The 12,194-nt window shown below is 39.3% G+C and overlaps 1 protein-coding gene across 1 annotated transcript in view; it reads left to right on the forward strand.

Moving 5' to 3' along the window:
* Positions 1 to 561: 561 nt before the first annotated feature.
* Positions 562 to 12,194, forward strand: part of arhgef39 (Rho guanine nucleotide exchange factor (GEF) 39) — a gene marked incomplete at both ends in the record, with an annotated part of 54,298 nt that continues 42,665 nt past the window's right edge. Inside the window, 4 exons of the mRNA XM_083907058.1 lie at positions 562 to 699; positions 2,513 to 2,607; positions 10,807 to 10,927; positions 11,705 to 11,823. Coding sequence (XP_083763184.1) covers positions 562 to 699; positions 2,513 to 2,607; positions 10,807 to 10,927; positions 11,705 to 11,823 — 473 coding nt within the window. The remainder of the gene's footprint in view (positions 700 to 2,512; positions 2,608 to 10,806; positions 10,928 to 11,704; positions 11,824 to 12,194) is intronic.

The raw sequence follows: 12,194 nt of genomic DNA on the forward strand, positions 1-12,194 counted from the left end.
CTTGGCTCCACAGTGCCGCACAGGGTTCTACACAAACTTCCAGCCTCAGAGGATTTATCTGTCCAGTGGATACATGTTATATATGACAGCAATGCGCCTGCTAGAGCCTGCAAATCATCACTTTTCCAAATGCTTATTGTTAGCTCCCAGGAGCTCCCAGTTTTTAAGAGATACTACTAGAGTGTTCTGAACAGGGCTGTTTTGGCAGAGTGATTGAACTGCTGTGGTGCGTCATCTTATGGTATTTTGACCGAAGCATGTCACAGACATGTTCATTAGGGCACCAGGTGAACTAGTTAAACTTGGAGAAAAAGGGTATAGTAATGGGATCTTTAAGCAATAATCTTGGTCCCCAATTATTGTATTGCACTAGGAAAGGCAATGATATATCACCAAATCAATATTTTGACCCACCCCTATACTGGAGATTTAAATACAACCAAACTAATTAGGTTTACTGGAATTATTGTTATGCTTTTCTGTTATTCTCGACTGGTCTGACTCCATATGTGCGTGTCTCTGCAGTGTCCTCTTAATCCTCCTCTTCACCACTGTGTGACCATGAGTTTCCTCAGTGGTCCAAGCAGCAGCACCATCCAGGAACAGAGAGACCGCTGGGAGAGAAAACGCACCCGTACTGCCAAGGAGTTGGTGAAGACTGAACAGCAGTACTGCCAACAGCTGGAGCTGGTCACCACTGTGAGTACTGTGCAGTAGCAGTGATGAGGTGCTGGTTTAATGTCACAAAAGTGTCAGGCTTCACAAAATACGTCGACTTTAGTGTTTAAAAAAAGTATACTTTTAAGACTCTTGTGCCCTTCTTCACAACCACAGATGACCCTCACTTAGTGAAATTGCTGAACTGTATCATAAATTTTATTATAGCATTAAAAAAGGTTTATGAGTTTTAACGTGGGTTTTTTTTCTACTCTAATTTTATGTATTCCTCGTCTTCCAGTCTTGTGTGGCAAATACTACCAAATTTGATCTGACCAAATTTCAGGAAAAATAACTTTTAAACTGTCCAATATGCAACATTCTCCCTCTCATGATTAGGAATTGGATATTAGGTTAAATATAGAGCACTAGAGTCCTTCACTTTGCTAATCACCAGTTAGACAGACACTTTACTAAACAGTCAATTAGGGAGTTAGTTAAAGGTGGTTTGAATTTCATTTACTTTTTTGTTTGTATCAAGGGTTATAATCAAAGATGATTAATGTGGACATTGCTTTAGAAACAGGTTTTAAAATATACTGAACACTAATACCAAAAACACATCAAAGAAGGTATATTCTTTTTGTTTTTGTACAAAAAATAACTCCACTTAAAGGAAAATACTGTACATTTCTAATTGCTACTAATTGCAGATTTTCTGACAGATAAGGCTTCTTTAAAATCAAGTTTCAGTTTAATAGTCTCTGTGTAATACTTTAAAGGTAATGAAGCATTACCAGATTAGATATCATTAAAATATAAGTTACTACTTACAATATTTAAGGGCGTTGCACCCCCATGTAATCGGCGAGCTCCCCCTTGTCCAGGTGCCGATTGAAAAGTTTAGCGACAAAGTCGCCACGTTGGTAAAACTGCTCTGTCAGAGATGCGCGCGACTCGCAAGCTGTGACGGCGATCGGTGAGGCGCGCGACAAAGGGGTAGCTCGCGCAATTATTTTAATCGGTCCAAATATTAATTAATATATTATATAAAGTATGACCAATTAATAAATTGGTCATACTTTCAAACCTGTTTCTGATTCTGATTCATTTGACATTAAAAATCCAAAGAACTAAAGCAGCTATTATCTGAAATTAAAGGCAATAACTTTAAAGATCATGTTATACAGATCTTAAACAATAGATATTATATTTGAATGTATTTACAGTGCATTGTCACTCTCACTCTTTGAAAAAGTATTATGATTTTTCTCTGAATTCAGTGCAAGGAGTGAGCAGTTTACAAACTTCAGTACAACACTCCTCAGCTTTGCCTTTAATTGTTCAGTCGTCCCACCGCTACGTTACGAAGTGCAGTCTCTATTCGGTAACAGTCGCTCTGTAGAATCCATGTCATCTTCCTCAATGAGGATATAGAGCAAACTTTTGCAGCCACTGCTGTACCATCATTAGTTCCCCTTCATCCGTTCACCTCAGTTACGAGTAATTTTAGGCTTAATGCACATTCAATTTGCTGATCTCATTTTCACTACAATTGACTTGAGACGTAGCACATCTGGTGCGACATCCCCTTGGCTTTGTTCCTCATATGTACCATGAAGTCTTATAAAGCTATACCATCCACTAACTTCCTGCTGTGAGAAGTGCAGAGTCTTATATGTTTGCTGCAGTCTGCTCCTGGATTTGGGGAAATTATTAAGATGTCAGCAGTGAAGGCACCTTGTTATCTCATTCTTCAGTTGCATATTGAATTAGAGACGGCACAGTTTCGTTATGAATCCAGATGATGAGGAATTTTCTAATTCTTTTTTTTCTGCTGTCTTCTTTTTCACAGTACTTTGTGGAAATCTTGAAGGCCAAAGGAACCCTGAGGCAGGACATTAGAGAAAACATCTTCAGTTCAATTAAAGCAATTCACTCCATAAACCAGTAAGTACCCTGTGAATAATTAAAAAAATATCTATGCTGCTGGAAGATGGTGGTGGTGGTACGTACAAGGATGGGGGATTACCAGGTTTTCTCTTGTGATAAAATGTAGTCAAGATACGCTCTCATTTTACCAAAGTATAGTCCTTATCTTCACCATTAGCAAGGGTCAATAATATCTGGTGGATACATTACAGCGTATCAGCTGGACAGGTGATATCGCAAGACGGAGGCTTTATTGTTACCATTGAAAATTCATGAAATGTCGTTACCTGACTGACCTTCTGCCGAAGATCTGTGGCCAACTGGAAGTGAGAGCTGAGGGAAGCTGATCTTAACTTGCATGTCTAGACATGCCATTGATCTCCTGCTGTGAAAGCGAAAAACTCCAAATGCACTTGAAAGACTCGGGGAAAGTTTGGTTACACAAATAATAAGCTGATGTTTGAAGTCGTGTGCAAGCTGAGGCACTGCATCCAACTACTGTATCCATGAATCAATAAAGAAGGAAAACAGAGCTCACGGTAGAGATGGGTGTTTGAAAGCTTATACCAAGTGGTGAGATTTAAACTTTGATCATTTCTATGTTAGTGATAACAATATTTAATATTCTCACTGGATTTCCATCCCACAAAGAGATGTGAGGTTGATCAATCTTTACACTGCCCTTCTGTGGCACCTCCTCCACTGCTTGAAAGGACCAAACAGCTAAGCTAACACAAATACTTCCACACAACGCTTTTCTGATGCTTTGGTGTTGTGATTTTTAACTCAGTTGGACGTTTAGCTTATGTCCATTTTCACAACAAAATCACATCACATCATTGTTTTTCTGATTGGTCAACAGCACATTCAAAGTGGATCTAACGCCAAGTTGCACTCACAGTGCCCTCTGCTCGCCCTCTGATGTGCTTCTAGGCTGTATTTTTTTTAACTTGAATTATAGGGTTGGGCAATAAATCAATAGTCTATCAATATCGTGACACGAGACAAGATATTGTCTTAGAGTCTGGATATCATCACATACAGGCTGTACTAATATTGAGGTATGTAGTCGGTCATGATACGTTGTGAGTTATGGAGGTCTACTTACATACACAAACTTTAACTTTCTAAATCTCTCCTCGCTGAAGAAGACTGATGTTAAGACAGAGGTGTTGTGATTGGCCAGGTACCTGGAAGTGACGTAATTAGCAGGTCATCTCTCAGGCTGGATTGAAGCTTGTAACATCTTTCACAGTAAAAGCTGATAAAAGTTTAATTTATGACACTTTATGATCCACACTATAGACAGTGCAACTTCATGGTTGTTTGGTTTATGCTGATTATTTGAATATTGAGTAAACAACTTTTAAATTAATTAATTAATTAAGTATTTTGATAAATAATATTTTTTTGTGTTTTTGATTAAATATGTTTCTGCCAGATGAATGGGAATGTTCCAGTTACTTTGCTTAAAATTAATGTCCGTGGTTTACAGACAAAACAAGACATTGAGACTGACATTTTTTTTATATATATATATTATCTGACATTTTATAACTCAAATAACTCATTACTTGCACCACTTAATGACTATAAGGCCTAAATTTAGTCTGTGGACTAGATATCCCCAGGCTGCAGTTAAGCCCACAAGAGGGTGGATCCTACAAATTAATATTTCACATTAAAAGCAGGTGGGTTGTGGGTGGGAGAGATGATGCCTAATTGATGAGGGAAAAATATATTAGTGCTTTCAAAATCTACTGCTGGTGTGATCATGGAAAGTAATTGCTAATTTTAAGGGTCAGTAAATATTGGGAAGCTTTAATATTTATTTAAGCTACACTTTCACAAGTATCCTGGGTATATGAAAAACTTATGAGGGTATGGCATACCTTGGATCACTTATAATACTAGTAATCGTGAAACTGAAGCCTTCGTTTTCTGGTGCAGGTCTTTTGAATTTAAACAGGCTATGCCAATAAAAGCTGAAGCAGTGTTATTAAAAGCAACATTTTGCAACAGTAACATGACAGAAACTAAAAAGAAAACACATTTGGTGACAACCATTGAATGGAAAACTCAAACCTTGAGGCAGCAGAGGACCACACTTGGTAGGGGTGGGAATCACAGGGTACTTCACAATACCAATGATATTATGATACGACAATTCTGTGATGATCAATATATTGCAAGACAATCATATAGCGATACATGTCTGTCTAACTGATGAAAACAAAATGTTCATGAAAAGCTAAACGTGCAGGACCCGAAGTGCCTAAAATCTATGTATTGAATGTGGATGGGGCGTCTCTTAACATGGTTTTCTCCACCATTATGCCACTGTAAACTGCCTTCTTTGGCCAGGTAACTTCCACTGAAGTTTCCCTCTTTAATTTGAGCAGCACCGCCACCAAGAGACCCCCAGTGGGTGAAACAGGCAGGAACTGTTTACTTTAGAGAGGCTTAATTCGTTAAATAAAGATATCGACATTTGCCCTGGTGTAATGATTATTGCATTGGACGAAGAAGGGCGATGATAAATCACCATATTGATATTTTGTTCCACCCTTAACACTTAGGCTCCGTCCCAATACCTCCCCCTTAATATTTCCCCTTGGTTTTGAGTGCCCTCAACCGTAAATTCCCCTCGTTGAGGGAAGTGGTATTGGGACATCACTACATGCAAATTAGCGTAGTGAACATAACGAACGTGCTAACCTACGTCACCTACCTATTCTATTGGTGGAGCGTGCTACTATTTTCATTCAGGAAAAATGCAGGCAGATCAGCTGTTTGTTTTTCTCCATCAACACCGTCCTCGTAAACACTATATCATGAATGTGACTGAAATCTGACAAGTCCAGGGTATTCGTGTTCAAGTGAACGCCGGTAAACACATCCAAAACACTGACAAAACTACCCAGATGTAGCAGAGCTGGCTGGGGGGTGCTTCAAGAGCGTTTGCCCGTCATGCAGCCGGCTCGCTGAATTCGCAAAGCATCATGGGTAATTTCATCTTCCACTTCTTTTTAAGCCCGCATCAGAGCTCACTACATTTTGAGGGGCAAAATCACATTTCCCCTTGCTCCAGCCTACACTTGAACACACAAAATGCAGGGTTAGGGGAAAAATGTAGGGTAAGGGGAGGTATTGGGACAGGGCCTTAGTCATTTTATTAGGTATTAGTTCACCTAGAGACACCTAATACAGAGGTGTTAATGGTGCCTCTTTAATAGTTGCGTTGTGTGCCTAATAAATTGGCTGACAATTTATGTGATTGATTACATGCACAGCTATAGTGTGGCAACATGCTTACCTACTCTTTCATTGTGTTTTTTGTTTTTGTTTTTTAATTAGTGAAATAAATCAATCAATTGCAGATTACTATGTGAACTGTGGATGTGAAGAACCCACCAGATTTGCACTCTGAATACTCTCTAATGGACAAATCATACACTGTTCAGTCTGAGACAGCGTGACAAACTACAGTGTGAGTTGTTGGAGTACTTCTGATTGGGAAATTCCATTTCCATACAGATAATGAGCAGTGAGGGTTCCCACATCTCGTGCAGACTGGCGTGCTTTCCTGTAGAGAGCGGTACAATGAAGATTGAAGTATGAATTACACAGTCCCCTGTATTGAATAAATGGTTCTGCTGATCTCATACATCTTCATTATGAGCCCCCTCACTGAATCAATGGTTGAAACATAATGGGCGAAGCGCTCCTGGAAAAAAAAAAAAAAACGCTCACATGGCAGACTTATTTACCACTGTTATTGATTATAGATTTTTCCATATTCTTTTCACTTTCTGTCACTCTCACATTTGATATTCACTGGATATGTGTGCGACGGTAGAGTAATTGATAGTAAGTGGTGATAATTACCTCTCGTAGATGAATGTGTGCGACTTTGTTATCTTTCTGTCACACATGAGATATTGGGTATATAATACCCTGTAATGATGAATTAAACAGGCTGACAATAATACAAGTCCATGTTGTTTCCACGTATGTCAACAAGCTCACTGTAGCAGTTGACAGCTGCAGTTGGACCTACTGATGCATTTTCTTGTGACCAAATATGTCTATTTAGTGAAGGAGGGCTGAAATTAATAATTATTTTCATAATCGATGAATCTGACAATTATTTTGTCAATTTATTGATTAGTTATTGGGTTGAGTAAATGTTAAAGTGATGATCTCAAATGTCCTTTTTTGTTTACAAACCAAAAGTATTCTTATTTAATGATTGAACTCTGGAACGTGTAGTGTGGAAATTGAAGATAGTGTTACTGACCCATGTCGTTCTTCCGCCATATTGGATTGAATAGAAAGTGAAACTAAACTTTCACAGGTCACACATTTTGTCCGATCTTCACGAAACTTGACGTACATGATCCTTGGACCAAGCCTCATAAAAGCTACCAGAAGGATTTTTGATTTTCGGAAGCATTTGACCGTCACAGCCAGACGGAATTGGCGGCATATTGCCATGAGTCCATAAGTTTCCTATTTGGAATTTCCAAAGTAACAAAAGTTTCCATGGAAAGATTCTGGAAATGACTGGGTATTTTTCCTCCAGACCCTACAGAGTGTTTTTAATGATGGTAACAAAACTGATGCCTGGCTATTTTTAGATATAGCAGTATATCCCAGCTTTAATAAAAGGCTGCTTGAATATATTGATATACTGTGCTATTTCTTTTGTTTATGGGGAACAGAAACAGATGTAGTAATCCAATTATTCCAAGCATCTAACATGATGGACGGGAAAAAGCTGTCATTGGATCCAGTTAGGATGTGATGTGATGAATATGAAGGGGAGTAGGGTCCTCAATAAGAATAGTTGTGGAATGACATGGAGTGACAGGAATCTCTGCATCAGCACACCCTGCAGTTCACTGAGAGCAGCAGCACACCGCTCTACTACTTTTGTTTCCTATCTGTGATTCCTGGTTATATTAGTTTATTTCTGTAATTAGTCATTCATGTTCACTTGGATGCCCATGCTGTGCAATAACACTTAGTATTCCTCTGCTCCGGGTTTTTCCCCCAAATGAGAGAATCTCACCCTGAATTGTTTGGTCAAGGTTGAGTATCCCCCCCCCCCACCCCAGATGTCGCAACTGCTTGGAACTGATGTGGATTAACGTGACACGTGCAGAATGCTAATGTTATCTCCTTCCTGCCGCTGATGGCCAGACAATTTAATTGCTGCTGAGGAGAGAGAGGGTGGAAAAAAAAAAGTATAAAAATGTAATCCGTGATTTCATATTTATCATAATAGCCTCTGGCAGTGAGAAGGGCGGGGGGGGACGGGGACGGAAACACAGTTTTTCCCGCCCTTTACCCTCGTTAGAACTCTCCCGGCTGCTCCTGCATCTCCTGATTATGAACAGAGGCTACCTTGGCACGCAACTTCATTAAAATCTATTTAAATCAACTTCAGCGGCAAAGTGCTCCTTTTTACAGCATGTATGAACACAAGTCTCAGGGAGCATCATTAGAGTAAGACTGTGTGTGTGTGTGTGTGTGTGTGTGGGGTACTTCCTCTAAGTTTGGATAACAAGCTCCTTCACAAGTGTCAACACCCCCAACCAATTGCGTCCGTGTTACTGTAATGTGCCTGACAGGCTGAACGATTGCTTTGCCTCTGCCTTGATCTAGTTGTTTTGTTCCAGAGTTCAGCAGGCATGTTCTCACTACAAAGTGGCCCTGGGTGCCCTGAAGACAGAGCCACCATCTGGGTCCCAGTTAATACGTCACCCACGGGGGGAGAGGCCTTGAAATGACACGACAGCGCCTCGCCTGTTAAACCTTCCCCATTTACAGGGAAGCAAATTCCTCTGAACTTTGTTCAACCCCTGCACCGTCTCCAAACATGTGTGCCTTTGCTTAAGGTGATATTTTTAAGATGTGTTTGAACGCCTCCGTTCTACTCATGCAGAGCAGCAGTTCATTGTCAGGCAGAACTGTGGACAAAATTGGGTGTGGTTCCACTTGGGATTAGGGATGGCTTGATATCCCCATTAGTAGTTTCTCTTCATCATTACAGTGTGGCATTCCTCACTCAAATTCTGGTCACATGGCATTGGAGGAGGGTATCTCTCTTATGACCATCATGATAGTCAGGCCGCCTGGATTTATTTTGATTCTATGGTTGTAGTATTGTCATTAAATTCAGAGTGTTTCTGTCCCTTTCTGATCCCTTTTCAAAGGATAACTTTCACTTTCCATATCTGGCATTTATTCTGTTGTTCCGCACAAGTCCTGAGGGCTACCGTAATGAGAAGTATATGGGCGCAAGGCCCTATATCTCTGCTTTCTGGTATCCATCAATCCGTCTTCTACTGCTTTATCCTCCACATGAGGGTCACATAGGGTGCTGTGCCAAACTCAGCTGACATAAGGGGAAAGGTGGAGTACACCCTGGAAAAATCACCACTCCATAGGTTTTGAATTTTCTAGATATCACAAACGGTCCAGACATTATTGTAATGGTTAAAGCCTGCGCTTCTGTTAAAATTAGATCTAGATTATATCTGATCAAGTGATTTTGTGCAGTGTTAGACCATTACAAATACTTCATATTGCACTGCCTAATCCGTAGTTAGGATTTTAATGATACTGGTACTTGTACAGGTACTTACTGATGCCCTTATTTATGAATGCGCCATATTGGAGTTTTTCTGATATGCCAATATATCAGGAGTTCTTGGGTTCTTCCCTGCACTAAACTGCAAATGTCATTTAGTCTCTTCTGTCGTGAAATTAACATAATATTTTTCATGCACGTCACAACAGATGTAGATTGTAAATTGTCTTCATTGTACAATATAAATAAACCTTAAAAAATACCTCTAAAGGGCACTAGCATAGAAATCAAGGAAATAGCACCTTATTCAGTCTATTAGTCAAATTGGAGGATCTTGGCGTGTTTGTTGATATGATAATACATTTTAAATACTGCTTTGCCCATAATATCATGCATTTCTACCCTCATTGTGTAACCACTAGTTTCCATGATGCTTTCTTCTGTTGTGTGGCAAAGGCGCCGATCACCTTTTTGGAGCAGCCATACTTGTTTTCAACTTCCAATTTTAGGTATTATTATATGTACAGTGGCCTTCAGGTGATATTAAAGAAAAACGAACAAAACAACAACAACCCTCAAACGTCATCTGAAGAGCCTGTGTTCATTGGTGAATCTGTTAAAGAAGACCTTCCCCCAGTGTAGATGTTAAAGAGCTCATTCAACAGTAACACTATACATTCTAACTTGCCAAAATCCTACAGACTGGTCCTTAAAAGTAAAAAAAATTATAATTACAGGTTTTCTGACCAAGCAGCACTGTCTTCAGAGTGAGTCTATGCACATTAATTTATTAGCATCTACAGTAATAATGTACACAATTCTGCAAAATATAATACACATATGACAACTGGGGTTATACACAGTTCACATGAAACAGATCTTACCTTTATGGCCATAATGACAGACTGCCAGTTTAGAATTAGCGTGTTTTGCAGTTAACCTAAGTTTGCCTGTGAGTGACACAGCTGACGATATATCGCTGGGTGTCACGTGACGCAGTTCATTTATGTTACCATGGTATCAGGAAAAGCTTCTGCAAAATTGAAAGTGCTGCTTTCAAGCCGTCAAGACTTCACTTTGAAGTTTGAGTGGCAGCCTGTTGCTGTAGTTCTCATTACTTGATACCTTTTCCTTGGTTACTTAAGCCCTATTCGGACAGGATTAGTTTTACATGGTAAATAAATTTTTATCAGAGCTTCTCTGTGATTTTAGTCCTGTCCAAATGTGCCACGTCAGTAATCACTACAGCATTGTGGCAACTTTTACCTTGGTAATACCCCAGGTAATACAAAAAATGGAAAACCCCCGGTGTTTTCAGCATTCAACGAACACCATTTCCAACCAAAATAGGTTGAAAGCACTTTTCAGAGGCATTGGGCCTTCTGATTGCTTTAGGTAAATAAATCTCTTCCCTAATGGTGTGGTTATGCATGTTCTCCCAAAACCGAAATTGAATGCAACGTTTCCTCCCTGCTTATTTTGTAAAACCAATCCTGTCCGAATAGTGCTTTCATGTATATAGTCTGGTATATATAGTCTGTATAGCCTTAATATTTGATATCTTCTATAGTGTATATGCATAGATTTATTGCCTTTACTGTTTTGTCTGATCTTTGCAGATCCCTTTTAGTCCATTTGGAGAATGGCTACTTTGGCCGGGGTTTTGACCAGTTCTGTCCACATCTGCAGCACTACAGCACATATGTGGACAACATCTATAATGCCAGCAAAGTGCTCGGGGTAGGAACTCACTATCTCACACCTGTTATCACACCTCTGTGTCCTATGAACATGCCACACGCTAAGTTAAGGAGATGTAAGCAAAATGAGTCACCTAATGTGACTTAAATGGAGTCCCAGGGTAAAAAATCACCAGGGTCCTTTTATTAAGGCATAATGGTTAATTAATTTACCTCTAAAATCTACAGCTATTTAAGTCTACATTATCTTAAGAATATGTTCATCACTTTACCTTAATGTTAGACATCCTTTCCTGACTGGAAACTGATGTTTGTAAACTGCTCACTCTCCCACACCAATAAGAGAAAACCCATGTTTTTAGCTTGACAGGAACAAAGGAGCTGCTTATGTACCACTGCCTTGTTTGGTAAATTTGTCACTTTTGTAAAACATTTTCAAAAACAGATGTCACAAAATAAATAATTTAATCTTACAGATGAAGGCAGAAGTGAATTAACAAATCCTGTGGGCCATGATGTAAAAAAAATGTGTATTTTCTATATGGACTTTGGTGCAGGAGAGGGAACACACATTTCTGGCAGTAACATGACAGATCGCTGAAAACGCCAAAGGAAAAATTTCAGTTTCCAGTCAGGAAAGAAAGCCACCGTGTCTCTTTCGTTTTAAATCTTGCTTTGGTTAATTTTCATATGCTATCATATGCTAATCAGAGGTTTTATTACACATTTATTCGCATCCCAGGAAAGCCTGTCTCATATCTCACAAAAAAAAATCACTTTGCAAAGCACAATGTGTTTGTCTTGTGTGTCACTGTAGATCCAGCTAAAGAAAAACAAGGCCTTCAGACGTTTCAAGAAACTACAGGAGGCACGGCCGGAGTTCAACAACCAAAGGCTCGAGGAGTTACTGCAACTGCCTGTTCTAAGGATCGATCAGTAAGTCTGTCCTGTTTATTGTGTAAATGAAATGAAGTACACCAGTACAGTTTGAGATTTCATTTGACAATCATTTTCATAAGTATGTATAAGTTATACTCATGTTTGGGCATGGGATGTGATAACAAATTCTATCATGATTGTGGTCAGGAACATCGCAGATGGGATACATGTTTTTAGTGAAAAATAATTAATTTAATAGGGTCACAATAAGTCAGGGAGGAGAGATGCAGCTCCACGTTGTGGCACATACAAAAATAAATCACAAGGACTGTATGCTGGTGAGCTAGACAGGGTTTTCACTATTTCTCCATTCACGATTATCACGATAATATAAATTCACCACGATTAACTCATTATAATTGCTTTTT

The sequence above is a fragment of the Microchirus variegatus genome, assembly GCF_963457635.1.
Source record: "Microchirus variegatus genome assembly, chromosome: 20".
Lineage (NCBI taxonomy): Eukaryota > Metazoa > Chordata > Actinopteri > Pleuronectiformes > Soleidae > Microchirus > Microchirus variegatus.